Genomic DNA, 16,859 nt, shown 5'->3' with positions numbered 1-16,859 from the left:
GTAGTCTTAGCATTTTCTGTTTGTGATTGTGAGGCAGTTATTACCAGCCCAATGAGCCTGTACAGAGTACAGCTCTATGAGATGGAAAGAAGCATCCTGAAGTAAGAACTGATGAGCATTATGGTCCAACTTCTGGATGCTGACTGTCTTCTGCACTTCCTAGCAACAAAGGGCTTGTAGATCTTGCAGAGGACAAAAATACAGGAAAGGTGGGGCCTGCTCCTGTCCTCACTTACCATTGCTATATTCTGGTGTAACAAACTGCTAGTTCTAGCAGAACATCCTTTCATTTGAGATTGTTTATGTTCTTACACTGGCTCAGCATGGCAATATTACAGTGCCTTCCAGTGACACACAAAGCAACACCCTTATGCTATAAGAACTGCAGCAGCAGTCAAATACTTGTGCAGAGGACACCCTTGCAACACATGCATCTGAAGGGACTGTTTTCCCCTTTCCTGGTGTGGCACTGCACCTAATTTGGTATTTTGAAATAGGGATGTGGGGAGCTTATGCTCTGAGGTGGCTGAGGTAGACATGCATTGCCTCCTGCTGAGTTTGATGGGAGAAGAACTGCAGGCACCAGTGGGTGGCTGCGTCTCACCACCGTGGTGGCTGGAGCTCATGGCAGCACTTAGACACGATGCCTGCGTGATGAGAAGTGACACTCGTAGCTTGACTGAAACATCTCTAATCTGTACCTGAGGCTGCTCCTGACTTGTTGCTAACTTTCCAGCATGCAATCACTTTCTGCTGTCTAGAAATACTTCTTAGGGGTTTTATTTCAATCCTGGGAATAAAAATCTGAGAGCCATCTGAAAGCGACATCAGTGTGAAAGGTTGTCATTACCTTGGGCTCCCTCAGATAGCAGTGCATAGCTTGTGTGACATCAGCGGCATGGACAGCATTGTGGTATGGGTTCTGGCTATGGTAATCTTCTTGAACCATAACTGGAATCAAAACAGAAAACAAAGATCCTTTTGTCTCTGAATGCTATGGCCACAAGTGGGAACTGGACTTAAAATACAATCTGAGGTTTTGCAGTCAGCTGCCTAAGGAGTTCCTTCAAATAGCTGTAGGTTATTTAAATTGCTGCTTTTATCGGGATACCTTTAGAGAAAAAATGCATGAAAGGATTTGTGAGGCCCAAGGGGATATACTCAGTCTAGTGCATAAATCACCTCTTTCTTGCCTTAGTGAAGGCTCTCATTGAGAAGTAAAATAAACAAGGAAAAGAGGCAGATTTATCCACGGAGCATAATTATTTAGGCTGCTGTCATAGGGTAGTAGTGTGCCATTAAGGCAGCACCACCTATTTTACAGCAGCAGGGAGTGAGACCCTGACATCCTGCCATCATTTGTTATTTGAGTGATGAACTAGAGCCAAAGGCATTCCCAGGTGCCCCAGGTGAAGAATTAAAAAAAAAATTCTCCTGTGACAATTTTAGTCACATCTGTGTGTTCATTTTAAAATGCCAGTCCCTCTTGCTTTAGTTTGTAGTGCTGGAACCAGTCCAGGAGCAGGAGCACCAACCTCTTAAGTCCCAGCTTTCTCTCAGACAGAAAAATCACTGAGATATGTGCTTCACAACCCTGTGTTCCTTGCAGCAGTACATGGTCTTGGGACACCACCACGTGAGCTCTGGAAGCTGCATGTGATCTTGCCTAGAGCGCTCTCCTAGACACGATCAAATCAATCAAACGGAAAGCTAACGCTGCCAGCACGAGGAGCGCCAAAGACACTCCAAGCCTTCTGTTTGTTTCCAGCCACACAAGCATCTGGAGGTACAGTGGGTAATCCATTAAACTGTGAGTACCACTAGCTCTAATTAGCTGACTGTCCACTTCATGACTGCCCACAGGAGTTAGAAACAGCAGGGAGATTTTGTCCGTCTCCACACCAGAGGAACACTTTCCAGAAGCAACAATTAGGCAGTCTTGAAGAAGAGGCTTTCCCTGCTTTAGAAACTCTGCCTGACAGCCTGGAAAACAGGCATTTAGCTGCTTTCAAAAAGTGATGCAAAAAGTAATTGATTTTGGCCAATTTCCTCTTTTGGTTCACTGACAGCATGGGGCTAATATTTCTGTTGGCAGTAACAGCAGCAGGGGCTTTCATCAACAGTATTCAGTGTAGACAGCTTGATATAATTTGTTAAATCTTGCACATAAGCTTTTAACTGCCCTGGGTCTCAGTGGTCTTTTAGTCACTAAAATAATTACACTGCACCACAATTGTACTGTGCATGCATAGGTTCTGCAGTGTCTGCCTGTGTGGGCCTAAGCCAGCCACATCTCTGCATGGCATACCTTATTTTAAATCACCAGTGTGACTCTGGTGCTGGGATGCTTCTGCCCAATGCAGAGCCTTTTGAAATCCCTCCATGGACTAGGTACTGAATCAAGTACTTGAGTGCCTGCAAACTGTATGCTGATATATATCACAGACATCTTTTACTGCAATATTTCCAATGACATCATCATTTTTACATGGACAGACCAAGCCAGTGCCTTCTCTGATGCTCTAGTTAAGTTATAAACTTCATTCAAAGATGGCTTTGAGGTGCACACTTACCAAAAAACCTGTGTAATGTAACCATGTCTAACTGGAAATGGTGAATAAGTCCATGCACATTGAAGAGGTGACAAAGCAGTGTTACAAGACTGTTTCCTAAAAGCAGAAATGAAACAACTCTTAGATTACTTTTACATATAGTTACAAACCAAGCAAGGCTAAAAATCTGGGTAATTTCCTATTAGCCAGCTCCTATCGCCTCATCTCACATCTAAGTGAGCTTAGATGACTCTCATATACTCAAAAGTAACTTGTACAAATTACTCCTATACTACTCTTAATCAAGCCTTGATGGAAAGGCTGTACCAATGGAATGCCATTCTTGTGTCTAGAAGCCATAAAGTCACATTTGCTGCTTCAACATGACAGGCAAGCTGGATTTTAACTGGAAGAAGGCAAAGTGACATGGTTTTAATAAAATCTTTAGACAGGCTTGTCTGACAGGGACATCATAATTCAGATCAATCTTGAGAAATAATAGAAACAGAAGTGGCTTTTCTGCCACTTTGGTTTGCCATACTGTACTAATCAATTAATTACTAAAAATCAGGAGTTTGGAATTAATTTTTTTTATTTTGCATATGGTTGTAAAAACATATAATTAACCCATGTAGCACAGCTACAACTGCATCTCATAATGATGAAACAGACAGGAGAAATGAGCTGCAGCATTCACAGTCTCAAGTCCCACTGTAATGCTGCACTGGCCTTACTATAAATCCAATACTGGGAACACTGGTAAAATTGAGCCTTGCTAGTATTACATGATCAGCTGTACATAAAGACAATATTTTATAAAGTTTTCACTGCTTAATTCAGGGGCACTGTTTCCATAAAAGTTAGAAAAAACCTCAAACCAACCAACCCCTGCTACACATAAACAAAGTTTGAAGGGAGTCTTTTCTTATGTAACATAACTCAGGAAGGAAAATAAATGTCTGTATGAAGAACACATGGAAACTTGGTCTTGACTACTGAGCAGGGGCATAGAAAGATAATTTAGAAGAACTATGCTTTTGCTTCCCAGGCAATTTGTAGTCCTTTTCACTCTTCAACTGCCAGTCACTCAGCTGAATGACCCTGCCCCAGCCAAACCTAATTAGAGTGGAGGTGAGGAATGAGGGATCTCAGTTCTCTGAGCAGTACAGAAAGGGGAAAGGTGCAATCATCACCCTCTTCAAGAGATATTACCTGATCAAGAGATATTGCCTGGACATTTATGGGGAAGGGGAGATTAAATTAATACAAAAGCTCACTTTAAACATTATCCTATAGTTCAGGAAAAGCCTGAAAAAGCTCCAGGATGTGATTTTAATAGGGGTTAAATGTGGCCCATCTCTCTTCAGTAATCTGAACTAGAAACATTTAGCAAACAATTCATTAGGGATTTTTTTAATAGTCCTATATGAGAGATAGTAAAATAAAACCATAAAATTTTACATACCATTTGTCAAGCGATCAAACAAGAAAATGTCAAAATCCCACATTCCCACTTTGGATAGCATATGCTGGAAAAAAAAGTGAAAAGGCCAATGACTGGTATGTAACACTGTAAAGCTGGTTTTAATTATTATTCCACACAAATCAGTCACAGGATTGGTTACTACAGCTTTAAAGGTTTTTTCAATAAACCTACAGAGGTTGTATTTGAAATATCAGAAATCAGGCTCATGTAGCTGTACTGCAAAAAATATCACTTGCACTTTTAACTGAGGAGGTTTTGAACATAACACTAAAAATACCTTTTAAATGGAAGTCAAAACAAGGAATAATATAAACTAAAATATTATGAAAATATTCCCTTTTACTGCACAAATGCTTTATTGTTTCTTCATGTCCCCAAATTGTCAGTGCAAATTCTCTTAGGTTTTAATACAGTTTTAAAATCTTAGCTCTCATGGTGAATATGAGTTACAACGTGCTAAACAAAGCAGTACACAGGAATAGCTTTCATAAACTACTGTTAATAACTACTGCGCTACTGTTAAGCCCTCTCAGACATACAGAAAATCTATCATTACCACCAAATGTAGTGATTTTACAGCTGTATCAGTTGAGTCAGGAGACTGATGCTGGACTACCTCTATGACCCACAGTGATGTACGTGCGAATGAAATACATATTCTCTCCCATCTCTAGTCTACATTCAAACAGTCTGGATTCTTAATTAATTTCTAACTTGTGGCATATAATCTCCTCTAGCAGAGAATAAAAATTGCCGAGGCATATAATCCCAATGCCATCAACTGCAAGTTTTGCTAGAAAATACCATTCAAAGTAAGTGTAAGAGCTGCAAAATAAGATAATTATATTTCACTTCACTGTGAAGTTTGCAGTCAATGTTCCACATTTCCTAGCCTTTGCCACTATGGAGAGCTATTGTGGGTTGCCTAATAGCTGTTTCATACCAGATGAGAGATACCTGTCCTTTTTCAAGTGGATGAATTAAATGCTGTGTCAGAGCTGCACTTGAATCAGTAACTTAACCTGAAATCTTTCAGTCTTTAATAAATACATATTATAATTTCAGTTGCTGGAATCTGAAAATGCTGAATAGATTTAGTAATACTTTCTTGTTGCTTTGAGACCTAAGTCTTCAAGGCTATAACCACAAATGAGGAATGGACAATCTGTTTGTTGTGAGAGAGGCACATAACGTGGGTCATTTAAGAAAGATCAGCCATGAATTTGGTTATCTGAAGACTAAAACAAAACTGACACTCTGTACTAGTATTAAAAGAAACTGAGATCTGGAGACCTGTCTTACCCTTGCTTGCCCAAGGTAGTCCTCATCCAGTAGGTACAGAGAGGCTTGTGGTACAATTCCACGCAGTAACCTGGATGCATGGAAATATCTCTGGAAACTTAACAGTCTTTTCACTTTTTTCTTGGTGCCTATTTCCCCTGAGAGTGTAGTATCTGTGAAAAGAAATCAGTACAGAAGCCATGAAACCCAAGATGATGGGTGACATTATCAGTTTATAAGAGCAGTATCAAACACTAAAATAGTAATACAAAAATTGTGAAGTTCATGCTTCTTGCCAAGCCACATGAAGGAGCAGTACTCAAATCACTTCAGCATAATATATTTGTTTAGTTTAGAAAGGAAGTATGTTCCAGGAAGGAAAATACTATTGTAGGTTTTGGAAGATCTGAGTTCAGTACACTGCCTGCCAGCTCAGTCACTGGGGGGAAGGGGGTGATACATCTCCTAACTGTAGGTGTTAGAGGGAGCCTAAATGACTAGGCAGAGTTAGGTACAGGAAAGCTGCTCTTTCTTACCCTGTCTGCCTCTGTTCCCTAACTATATGCCTGAAAATAACATTACCTTGCTACCTTACAGGAGTGTCACTGGAATATATTAAAAATCACACAGCATTAGAGCTGCAAGGTGATCTTGGGTGTAAAATCAAAAAAGTGACACTAAAAGAGAACTCGAAAACACAAATGTGTGATCCACTTTTGGAAAATGAAATAAAAGAGAGATAGAAATAAGAATAGGTTAATAATCCTATTTCATTGTCAGCTGTCTGTTTGTTAAAGCAAATTATAAATGAAGAAAATATTTTAGCTCTGCAATGAGGAAAGCAGGTATATTCAGATAATACAGGCATTTCTGGTTACACAACAGGATATGTTCTTTTCACTCAGTACCAGGATAATTCTAATTCTCTAATGCTGTCCTAGGAGATTTTCATATAGAGCTAAATGTGACACAAAAACCAAGGCAGTTTTTATACAGTGATTAAATCACTAATTAGAGTAATTATACTACCTTATTGTTAGTAAGAAAAAATATGGAGGCTTTCTAAAACTCATAATGGTTCAGGTAATTTCATTTGAACTTTTAACATAACCTTACATTCAGCTGTGGTGTTTTCATGTTGCAGTCTGGTATAAATTTTGGAAAAAAGGGAGGACAGAAACTGGAAAGTTGGTCGAAAGTAGCAAGATTCAATACAGTTCTATTTGTAAGACAAACCTTGTAAGAAACTGAAGATTAAACAGTCCTTTGAGAGAACAGTAATGATTTCTTGAGATAAGAAGCTCCATAGCAATTCACTGGATTTCAGGTTTAAGTAAGAGCTCAGGAAAAATATCCACACACTGAAGAGGACTCGTCTCTATTCTCTATTCTTTCATCTCTTTCTATGAAAAAACATTGAATGCTTGTTCTGTGAAACTAAAATATCACTTTGTCTGCTGCCTCAATGCCTTATTCTGAGAGGATTTTCAGAGAAGTCAGTATGGTTTTTTTGGATCATGGATGGTTCAGGATTTGATTTCTCTAACAGCAGATGTGCAAGCACTCACTGTAGCAAGTTTCTTCCTTATTAAGTAATCCAACTGAGAGGCACAAAGTCAGTAACAACATCAAAAAAAGCCATTCTTACGTACTGAGTATCAACATAACTTCCAACACCAGCAAGCCTCATGGTTCTTATGCAGGGTCTAAAGACCTCACCGAGTTTTAATAATATAAAAGCACAAAATAACTTCATTGCAACTTGACAAGCCATGTGGTTTCCAGAATACAAAGAGTAACAACACCACTACTGTACCAGCCTGAAGGTCAGGTTTTCATTTATGATGTGCCAGCACCTGCCTTGATTTTCTCACACGTTTTAAAAACTGGAACAATTTCATGGCCTGTTGAAGGAGTGACTAATGTAGGTGTGAACAGTTACCCAGTGGCAGCAAACCGTGGAGGAACCAGTAGACATGTTTTCTTATTTCTTTTCATTTATATAGGGCTGCTATGAAATGGCAGGCATTCCATCTAATTCCTGGATAACAAAATACTCTTAAAATAAATTCACTTTTTTAAACTTCTTGTGTTAGCCGTTTCTCAACTTTCCAACTTTACTATTTCCATCTTAGCCTACAAACTGTCACCACTTTCAGGTAACAAGTTTAAATTTTAATGTACAAAAAACTTCCCCTTTTTACATTAAAAATTAGAAGTTGTTTTCACTAATTTTTATCTAAGTTAGTAGCTGTTTTTTCAGTTAAAGACACATGACTGAAATCACCACCTACACTCTCTTGAACTGTCTTTAAAACTCACACATAGAGCTGCTGTGGATGATTTGAAGGTGAAGGTTTGGCCTGAGTCCCAACAAGCAGCTGTACATTCGATTATGAAGAAATGGTTATTTTAACCTTTGGATTACCAGATCGTTTCAGTAGCATGAATAATACTTGCCAAAGCACAAATACATCAGATGGAAACAAGCAACTTCTTATTATGAAAAATATTTTCGGAACTGAACCATCAAACTTGCTGCCCATTGCTCTGTATGGTTGTCATGGGTCTCAATTCAAATTAAGTCATCAGCAGACAGTGCCCCTGCACCTGACTTGCTTCAGGTGAGCCCTGTATTCTAATATATTACACAAAAAAAGATTACCCACAATACTGTATTTTCATTCATAAGGGAAAAAGTTCATAATACTGACAAAGAATTGTAGCAAATGTATTTTTAAAACTGTGTCCTTGACAGAACAGCCTGAATCCAGAACTGCAGGCTATCCACATGCAAACTCTTAAGATGTCAGCTTAAAAGAATATCACATTAAAATCACATCCTTTGGGTCATTTCAGTAATAACTGATTTGCCTTTGAATCACAGGACTTATCAGCTGACTGCTATGACCCATCTCAGATTACTGTGGTATCCACAATAATGTGCTTTATTATGATGGTGTCTTCCATAAAATTGGACGAAGATGCTGCCCTTCTCTGAGCACAATACACCCCAAATAAGTATAATCTAAATCAGCATTTTCTCTTTCCCTTTCCAAGATCAGTGTCAAACAAAAAAAAGCACAACTATATGAAGTTGAGAGAAAAAAGTTAATTAGAACAAAAGAGCAAAAAGTGATGCAGCCAAAAGTGAACACTTAAATTCTGTCCTCAGCTCAGCAGTTGCATCTGAATCTCCCAAAAGCCAAGAGTCATTCCGAGCATATGGTATTCACCACTGACACAAAATCAAGATGCAGTTTTAAGATTAAATTAAGGCTTTATGTGAATGACTTACAGTAAAATGCTGAACATACTACTTCTTTACTGACAACTGCAAATTTCAATTTACATTGTAAATACAAAATTTTGATGATGACACATGATGCAAGTCATACAGTGCCTTCAGGTGAATTTGAATTACAAAGTAAATTAATCAAAAATATTACTGCAGATATCCCTGAACTTCAGCTGTTGTTTTATGGATACTAAAACATATGCTACAGCATCTGGTTAAAGACTATGATCTGCAAAGCTCACATGGGAAGGATTTGGTAATTATGTGCAATTTTGAAATTAACGTGAAAGACAAACAAGAATGTCTTTTGTTTATACCCATAAAACTTCCCTTGAGAACTCTGTTTAACTTTAGTCATTGTGGCAACTTCTGAACATTTTGCTTACCTAAAAAACCTCCATCTCTTAAAAGATGCCTATTCTCATGCTACGGAGTTACTGCCTAACACAAGGGTTGCAGAAACCCTCCTTTGTACACTGAACAAAGTTACTGTATGAATTATACAGACATCTTGTATGAATTACATACATGTTTATAGACATGTTCGTACAAGCATTCCTCACAAAGCTCAACTTCTGCCTTCAAAAGCTCAGGCAGGCAGAGCTTGCAGCATATCTCCTGTGTTCCAGCAGGCAAGCAAAGGGGCTGCATTTTTCTTCAGGTAATTTGATAGCCACATCACGCACACACAAACCAGCAGACCATGGATGATGTCTGCATCACTGCACGTGGCCCTCAAGAGGTTCATAAGCTGCAGACTCAATGGCTGCCTTCTTTCTCTCAGCACAGCTCCTCCAGTTACACTGATCTTCTCGCCTTAAATTGATCTATGGTTCACTACACACGAACCTCTGTTATTTCAGGAAAAGACTTTTCCTGCACTGGGAACTGCTACCAGTTTTATTTCACATTTCTTTCACACTGCTGCACTAGCACGTGCCCACAGGCAGCATGAATATAAATATGATGGAGGTTATGCTAACAGTGGTTGAGTTATCATCCAGAAATGATCACATAAATCAAATTTGGACAAGGATGTACTTAACTCTGCACCAGACATTCATTACATTGTTACTGTTCTTTCAAAGTAAACAAACTGTGTTACGCATTCAAATAAAGCCTCTGAGTTTTTCTTCACAGTACTGGCTTTTGTTACTATATTGCATCTCAGCATACAATAAAAACAGGTCATCCAGCAGCATGAGTGGATAAAAAAGGGTTTATTAATTTTTAAAAGTGAACTGATTCAGAAAAGGGAATTTTTTTTCCTCTTCTTTCCTAAAGGATGCAGAATAAATCAGGTCCTCAAGCAGCTGCCTTTGATTCATACAATTTATATACCCTTTCCCCTTTTTCGAGGGTGCAAAGGCATTTCATACTCAGCCACTGTATGCCTGAAGAGCCAGGCAGGACTGGTGGGAAAGTGCTGGGGTACCTGGAAGATAAGGTGAGAGGGTGAGTCCTGCAATTTAAGTTGTGCAGGACAGTCTGCAAACCGCGAGGACTCTGGGAAACAATTTGTATCTGATCCTACAATTTTACGCACTGGTTCCTGGCTTGAGAGCTGGTTAGAAAACTTCTCATTGTGAGCCTGAGAGGTACGTAATTGACTGAGGAGTAACTGGTGTTTGTCCCTTTTTTTTTTTTCATGTAAAACTGTGCCATGCATTTAGAGCACCTTTACTGAAGTCTTCTTTGGCATATTCGCTGCATGCTTGGTTGCTGAAATTTTCGCACACAGGAGAGTGCATAGAACTGATGATAGAAAAAAAACGCTGTGCCTTCCTACTATCTTCTTACATTACAGATTTATCATTATGTCCAGCAGCATTAGTATGGGTAGTTGAAATAACACAGGCGATCTAAAAATGAATGACAAACGTAATATTTTATATTTGAATTTTGGAGAAAACACTTGTCAACTAGAAGAACAGAAAACCTCTACTCTCTGCCCTGTCTAATCCTTCCAGATGAGTTTCACCTTGTAGTCCAAATAGCCTTCAGAAAGAAAACACTCAAGTTTTGAATAAAGGCCTGAGAAAATGCACAAACCACCAGAAGCCCATGTGGAAGGACTGTCACTTAAAAGCTTTCAGCCTAGTACAGAAGGACCAAGGAGCTCAGATGAATATGTCAGTTTTACCTCTCAATCACCTGTGTAAGAAACTAACTGGCTGGTGTAAGAAACTAACAAACAGGATTGATTCAAATATAAAATAAGACTGTGTCAATTTTATCATCTGAATATACATTGGTCGCTGCAACTAAGAAGACTGAGATGAAGACCTTACACTATATCATATCTACAGATAAAAAAGTGTTGTACTGAAATCTTGTAAATGCAGAAATCCTCATGAGACGTCCTCAGACTATATGGAATCCAAAAAAGTTGTATTATAAACACTGTTTTTACTTGCTTCTCTAATGTGTAAAATATTCTTTGTTCCTTGACTTCTGATGAGTTTTTAGAGATCAAGGGCTCTTTGTTAGCTGCCATTGTTCATATAGGTTGCAACTGCATTATTTCTCTCTAGAAAGGTAAACTTTTTTTCAATTAGGCAGAAGCCATGAGAAAGAGAGATGGACCTTGAACACATCAGAGAAAAGCACAGAATTTAGAAGTACAGCAAAAGAACTTTAAAATTTTCTGCTTTTTAGTAAAAATTTTGTTCTCCAACCATGTGCACAAGTGCACAAAACAAATGCAAAGCCCTGTTTACAGAGGAGGTACTCATGCTTCTCTGGTTAGTGTGAGAGGTTCTGAGAAACCATCTTTCTGGGTGACCTGGCTTTGGAGTTTCCTCTTTGAATATCGCTTGAAGTGATGGTGGCTTGTAACAGCTGAGTTTCCAACTCATGAAATTCCTGAAAAATTGTTGGCATCTTGAAGAACACTAGTCATGCAGTTTCCTCCCCATCCCAAAATATATTCTTTTTAAAACTGTTTGAAAGAGAATACAGAATTTAAGAATTATGCTGATTATCCCACTTATATACTGAATAATCCTATTACAACAAGTTCTGGAGAAATTAGGGTTTCAAAGACCACTTCAGTAACAGAATATTAGGCATAATAAGAGGAAGAGGAATAGATTAAATCCAAACTTAAAATGAATTTAGATGTGTTTTTGAAGCCTTAATTTGGGCTATCACTCATCTTAATGCAAACAAACATTTTGGCATCTTTTTATTAAGCCTCCTCCAAGTTCTTAGGAAATGTGATTTTCTGTTTAGTCACAATCTCATTATCATTTCATTATGAACCTTTTCTTTGCCACTTCAGACTTTGTACAGCAGTCAGGACCTTTTCTTCCTAAAACTGCAAATGTTCTACAGCTGATTATAGTTTCTCCAACAGGAAACAGTGCATCCCCTCCTCCTTCACTCCCCTTGAGAAAAAACAACATAACCTGTAATAACAGCAAACCCCAGTTTCATTTATCATTTTAATGATCCCTTCTCCTTGTTCTCTCTTTTCCTCTGGTCATTTGGTAAGTATCCTCAGTGTTATCTTCAATACATCCTTTCTCTTTTCTAATCAAGGAAAAGAAGGTGGGGTGCCAGAATGGGTCACACATCATTTGGCAACTTTTAAAGGGACATCTACAGTTAACTGAATCACAAGTCTGTACTAAAAGAATAAGTTACAAATGTGTGTAAACAGGTCAATGTTCGCTAAGACTTTGTGTGTGACGCACGTGTAGGTTGTTTGTTTTGCTTGCTTTTGTTTGTTTTGAGACCTCCTGAAGCATTCATAACCCAAAATTACACATTTTGCTAGCAGATGAGGGCATGTGCATTTATCAGTTTTACATTTGGGCTTTCATTTTTTCTGCAAATGTGTCATTAAAGCTAAACGAGGAGCATGAATGGCAGGAAGTAGATTATAATTTTCAAACAAACTCTGTTATTAAATTTTGCATATAACAACACTTAGAAAAATACAAAAAATGCAGTCTCTTCCTCCAAAACCCCCCCTTGCTATTATTTGATGAAAAGGGTGAACTGTATCGACTTCCAATGACAGGAAGAATTTTTTTATATAGTGAGGAGTTAATGGAAAAGAGAACAATCTCTGTGCTGAAATATTAAGAGGATTCCAAGTTCTTTTCCTTGAACAGGTAACTGATAGCAAAGCCACAAGCAGACCAGTTCTGGAAATGTTCATCCCATTGAAACAAGCAAACTGGATTAAGAAGCCTATGTGTCTTAGGGATGTTGATGAGTATCTTTTGGATGGGCTTATCCATGAGGAACTAGGGGAAATATTATGCAGAAATAATGCAGACCTCATAAGATTTTTCCCTTTCTAATTTAAAAACCATCTGGAACTCTGGACTCATCTCCACAGGCTGGGCTGGGATCTGAGTAATCCAATCAGCCCTTGAAACTTCCTCACAAGATTTTTAGTGTCCTAATTTAACCTAGGTCAGAAATATCTAAAAAGGCATCTCTCACTCCCACTTCTTTTTCTAGCCAAAGGCAACAAAACAAGGCACTTAACCAAACTCTTTTTAACCTCACTCATTTGCGTTCGGGTTACTTGATGGTTCAGTTTTGGGTTGGTGACTGCGGTTAAGTTTTATTTTCCCTGGAGACAGGCCCTACCTGAAAGCCCTGGAGTGTTCAAAATTCAAACCCAAAAATGAATGTAAATTTTGAAATAGACCCTTCTGTAGACAGGCAGAAACCACAGATTCAAATGTCCACAGGCTTTGGTTCTTTGAGATGGAGACATTTTCATGACTTCATATCTTCCCTTGCTAATCCTGACAACACGTTTCATTTCTCCAATACCTAATTCATCACATGCCTGCAAAGTATGTGATGAATTCACTTTATTTGCAAACAAACTGAAAACCAGAATATTTTGCTTGACTCAGATCAGACAGCAAATCAAGGACAGAGATGGAATGTTACCTAATATTACCATTTATCACCATCTGGTGTAAAAAGTATAGAATCTGCAGTAAATTAATTTGCAAACTAAGCTTAAAGCAGGTGGAGTTCTTTTGGACTCAACTTCTGCTTGCACGACAACATCAAGATCCTAAGTAATACAGAGACATACCTTTGGAATGTCTACAGACATGTTTTGACATTTTACATATTCTCAGATCCCACTCTGTGTTCCTGTTGTGCAAGGTGTAAGAAAACAGATATCTCTCTGGGTAACACCATTTGGGTACAAAGACTCCAATTTGCAGGTCACATATGTAAGTACTGAAGTGAATACTGAAGAAGTGAATTAAATATAGTCAATTAAAGGCTAATAATTTTGTCATTTGCAAGCCAAAATTTAAAAGCTTAGCATAAACAAGATGGGAACTGGAGAATTTAAGTCTTAAGAACCTGGCTGTCTTCTGACTTGCTTGACAAGCATGTTTGTAAATAACAAGTTACTTATCTCAGCTGTAAACTATGTTATTTTGTTACTCTACTTGATTGAACCTGGCAGTGAAACAAAGTATCTAACATAATTGCAAAAGGGTGAGGTCTTCTTGCTTACTGATGCATGTTTACCTACAAGTCCAGATTTATCACAAGGAATTCCCTCAAACTTTGAGTTAAGGCAATGAAGAAGTGTACTGTCACAGTCACAAAAAAACTCATAATGAGATAATGAAATCCTTTCAAATCAGTGCATATTATTCACTGGTGGGATCTGCTACAATGACTCACTGAGCAACTTTGTGAATCAGAGAACTAAATTATTGCTTACCATAGCTGTGCTCCTTTATTCCTCAAATCCAAACTATACTCTACTAAAAGGAAAATTGGATTAATTTTCACAGCAGAAGTATTTCAAATTTTAAATTATTACCCTACAAATACTCAGTTTAACTCCTTTTCTATCCTATGAACATGGTAAGGTTCATTTAATTCGCTGAAATGCAGAAATGGCAATGAGCCAGCCAACACCAATTTCAACCTGCACCAGGTTCAGTTTCAAGCTTGAGCTACCCAGGTCAGAGTCAAAATTTCCTAAAATTTGTGAGGTTTTGTTTGGAATTAATTGAAGAGAAAACTCTCACCCTATTTTCCTATAAACCTATAGTCCTGTGCAAAATTTGTATCTCTTATTTTAGGAGTCTGTAAAGTCTGATACTGGTTCATTAAGCCTCCCGGTGAATGTGGAGCCTCAAGTCTGTCATAAGGGGGCTAGTTTTTGTCTGGGGGATGTCAGGGGCCACTGGGAGCAGGTGGTTTGGCTGCCCTATCAGAACAGAAGGAGGGTTGGTGGACTTGCCTCCAGTGGGTCTCCACACCAGGCTGATGATAAGCAGCAGCTGCCCCAACTTCTCTGCAGGGGAGGAGCCGCTACATGGCTTCCTCTCAAGCTTCTGACTCGCTGCCATCAACACAGAACAGAATCTGGTAGGTCACAGAGGTCTCCACAAGCTGCGGGACTAACTCTAGGGGCTGGAGCAAACTTTCACAGAAAACAGAAACAAGGAACTCTCGGTGACACAGGGATATATTATACTCAATTTGGTATTCCGGAGTTATCTTAAAAGTCCCCAAATCCACCAGTCCAACTTTGCAACTAGGCAGAGAAAAGACAGGAAGACACTAAAGTCCTGCATCTCCCCCAGACACGATTCTGAAAAATCCTCATGGTCTTGACAGCCTGGCAAAGACAAGGTGAAGTAACATTAACTTTCTATACACTGCAGAGAGTCACTGGAGGAATGAGAAGATGGCATCACAGACTCAAACAGCAAGAAGCAACATTAATCCAGTTGGCTTTGATTAGGGCTACAGAAGATGCCATTTTCAGAGTGCAGGAAGTTTTCCTATCCAAAAAGACTTCATGATGTCTTAAGTTACACAGTCCTTTACTGTAGGACTCCAGAAAAAACAGAAGATATGGTTTAGTCAGCATTAACCCTTAACAGACTAACTTGACTGAATCTGCAAGTACACAAAAGAAAAGTTACATGTAAGTAACCTTTAGTCTGACGCCCCGTATTTATCAATGCCCTGTATTTTTTTTTACATGTGAATTTACATAAAGGATGTCAACTCTGTTCAAGAATGAGCTTCAGTATTTTCCCTTACTTTAAAAGAAGGCTGGTACTGTGTTTCAGATGTGAGATGGAACAATTGCTATTTAAGCTCATTTTGTTAGTGAGAAGCTGCAGTAATGTTTATACTGCATTTGTTTATGACCTCTGAGAATATTTACTATAAAATTTCCTCTGCCTCTTCCCTCCCTCACTCTAACATCTTTCAGTATACAGTTGATGCCTGCTAGTTACTAACCCCAAACAAATGCAACACGGTGACAAAATTTTACTGCAAGTATTAGATGGGTACTTTTCAAGAAAGTGTGCAGTAGTGACATTTATATATATTTCTTTTTGATAGGATGTGCAGTACCATGCTTTTTGCTGCTTACATGCTTACGTTTTTTGCTACTTCCACATGGCAGAAATGGATTTAACAGGCAGATGTAGATGAACAAATATTACAAAAGCTTGTTTATTTCCTGGCAAAACACATCTGCATGCTCTGACACTGAGCATCTTAATTTACTTGTAGGTCACCAAGTGAACCAGGCCCAATGCACTTGCCAGCTACAAAATCAGTAGTCAAGTATCCAGAACTCTCACTTCATTTTGCACCAAAAAATTACAGCAATACTACTCCTTAGAGAGAAAATGGCAAATATGTAAAAAACTGAAAACCATGGGAAATTACAAATCAGGATCACTTCTTTCCTTTACAGAGATCTTGATCAGCCATACTGACTTATTTCAGATTATGGAAAAGCAGTAAAAAGAATAAGCTGGAGGACTCTGTAACAGAGCATGGGAGCACAGAACCCCAGGTGTCCCACTCTGTTGGACCAGAGGTGCACACACAAGGAGACTGCTTTTTAGGTTCAGCTGTTACATTTAGAGGGGTTGTAGCGTACCCTGCTCCCAGCATGATTGAAGGCTGAGTATTCACCAGAACATCCCTTGTCATGGATGTCTCCTGACACAGCCCACAGACAGCACCAGCATTTCCCAGAAACTGGCAGGATCTGGAAGACAGCAGGACTCATCTACAGGGGCTAAAAGTGAAAGCCCTATTGACAGAAAAATACCCTGAAACCATTCTTCTGTTATTCCTTCTCCATGGGTAAAGAAACTGAAAAGTTTTCAGTTTCTTTACCCATGGAGAAGGAAAAACATAAGAATGGAATTTTACGTAACCTGTATGTATTCAAAATAAAAAAGAAATAATTAATATA

General features: G+C 38.6%; 1 protein-coding gene across 3 annotated transcripts in view; it reads right to left on the bottom strand.

Annotated features, from left to right (window-relative positions):
* PDE7B (phosphodiesterase 7B) overlaps positions 1–16,859 on the bottom strand; it is a 167,135-nt gene that overhangs the window by 14,794 nt on the left and 135,482 nt on the right. For all 3 annotated transcript variants that reach the window (XM_033054217.1, XM_033054218.1, XM_033054216.1), the window contains 4 exons: positions 5,341–5,492; positions 4,018–4,081; positions 2,574–2,669; positions 851–951 (listed from right to left, as the gene is read on the bottom strand). In XM_033054217.1, the coding sequence (XP_032910108.1) occupies positions 851–951; positions 2,574–2,669; positions 4,018–4,081; positions 5,341–5,492 (413 nt within the window). The remainder of the gene's footprint in view (positions 1–850; positions 952–2,573; positions 2,670–4,017; positions 4,082–5,340; positions 5,493–16,859) is intronic.

Source organism: Catharus ustulatus, chromosome 3 (assembly GCF_009819885.2).
Source record: "Catharus ustulatus isolate bCatUst1 chromosome 3, bCatUst1.pri.v2, whole genome shotgun sequence".
NCBI lineage: Eukaryota > Metazoa > Chordata > Aves > Passeriformes > Turdidae > Catharus > Catharus ustulatus.
This window is presented reverse-complemented; position numbering and strand designations above follow the sequence as displayed.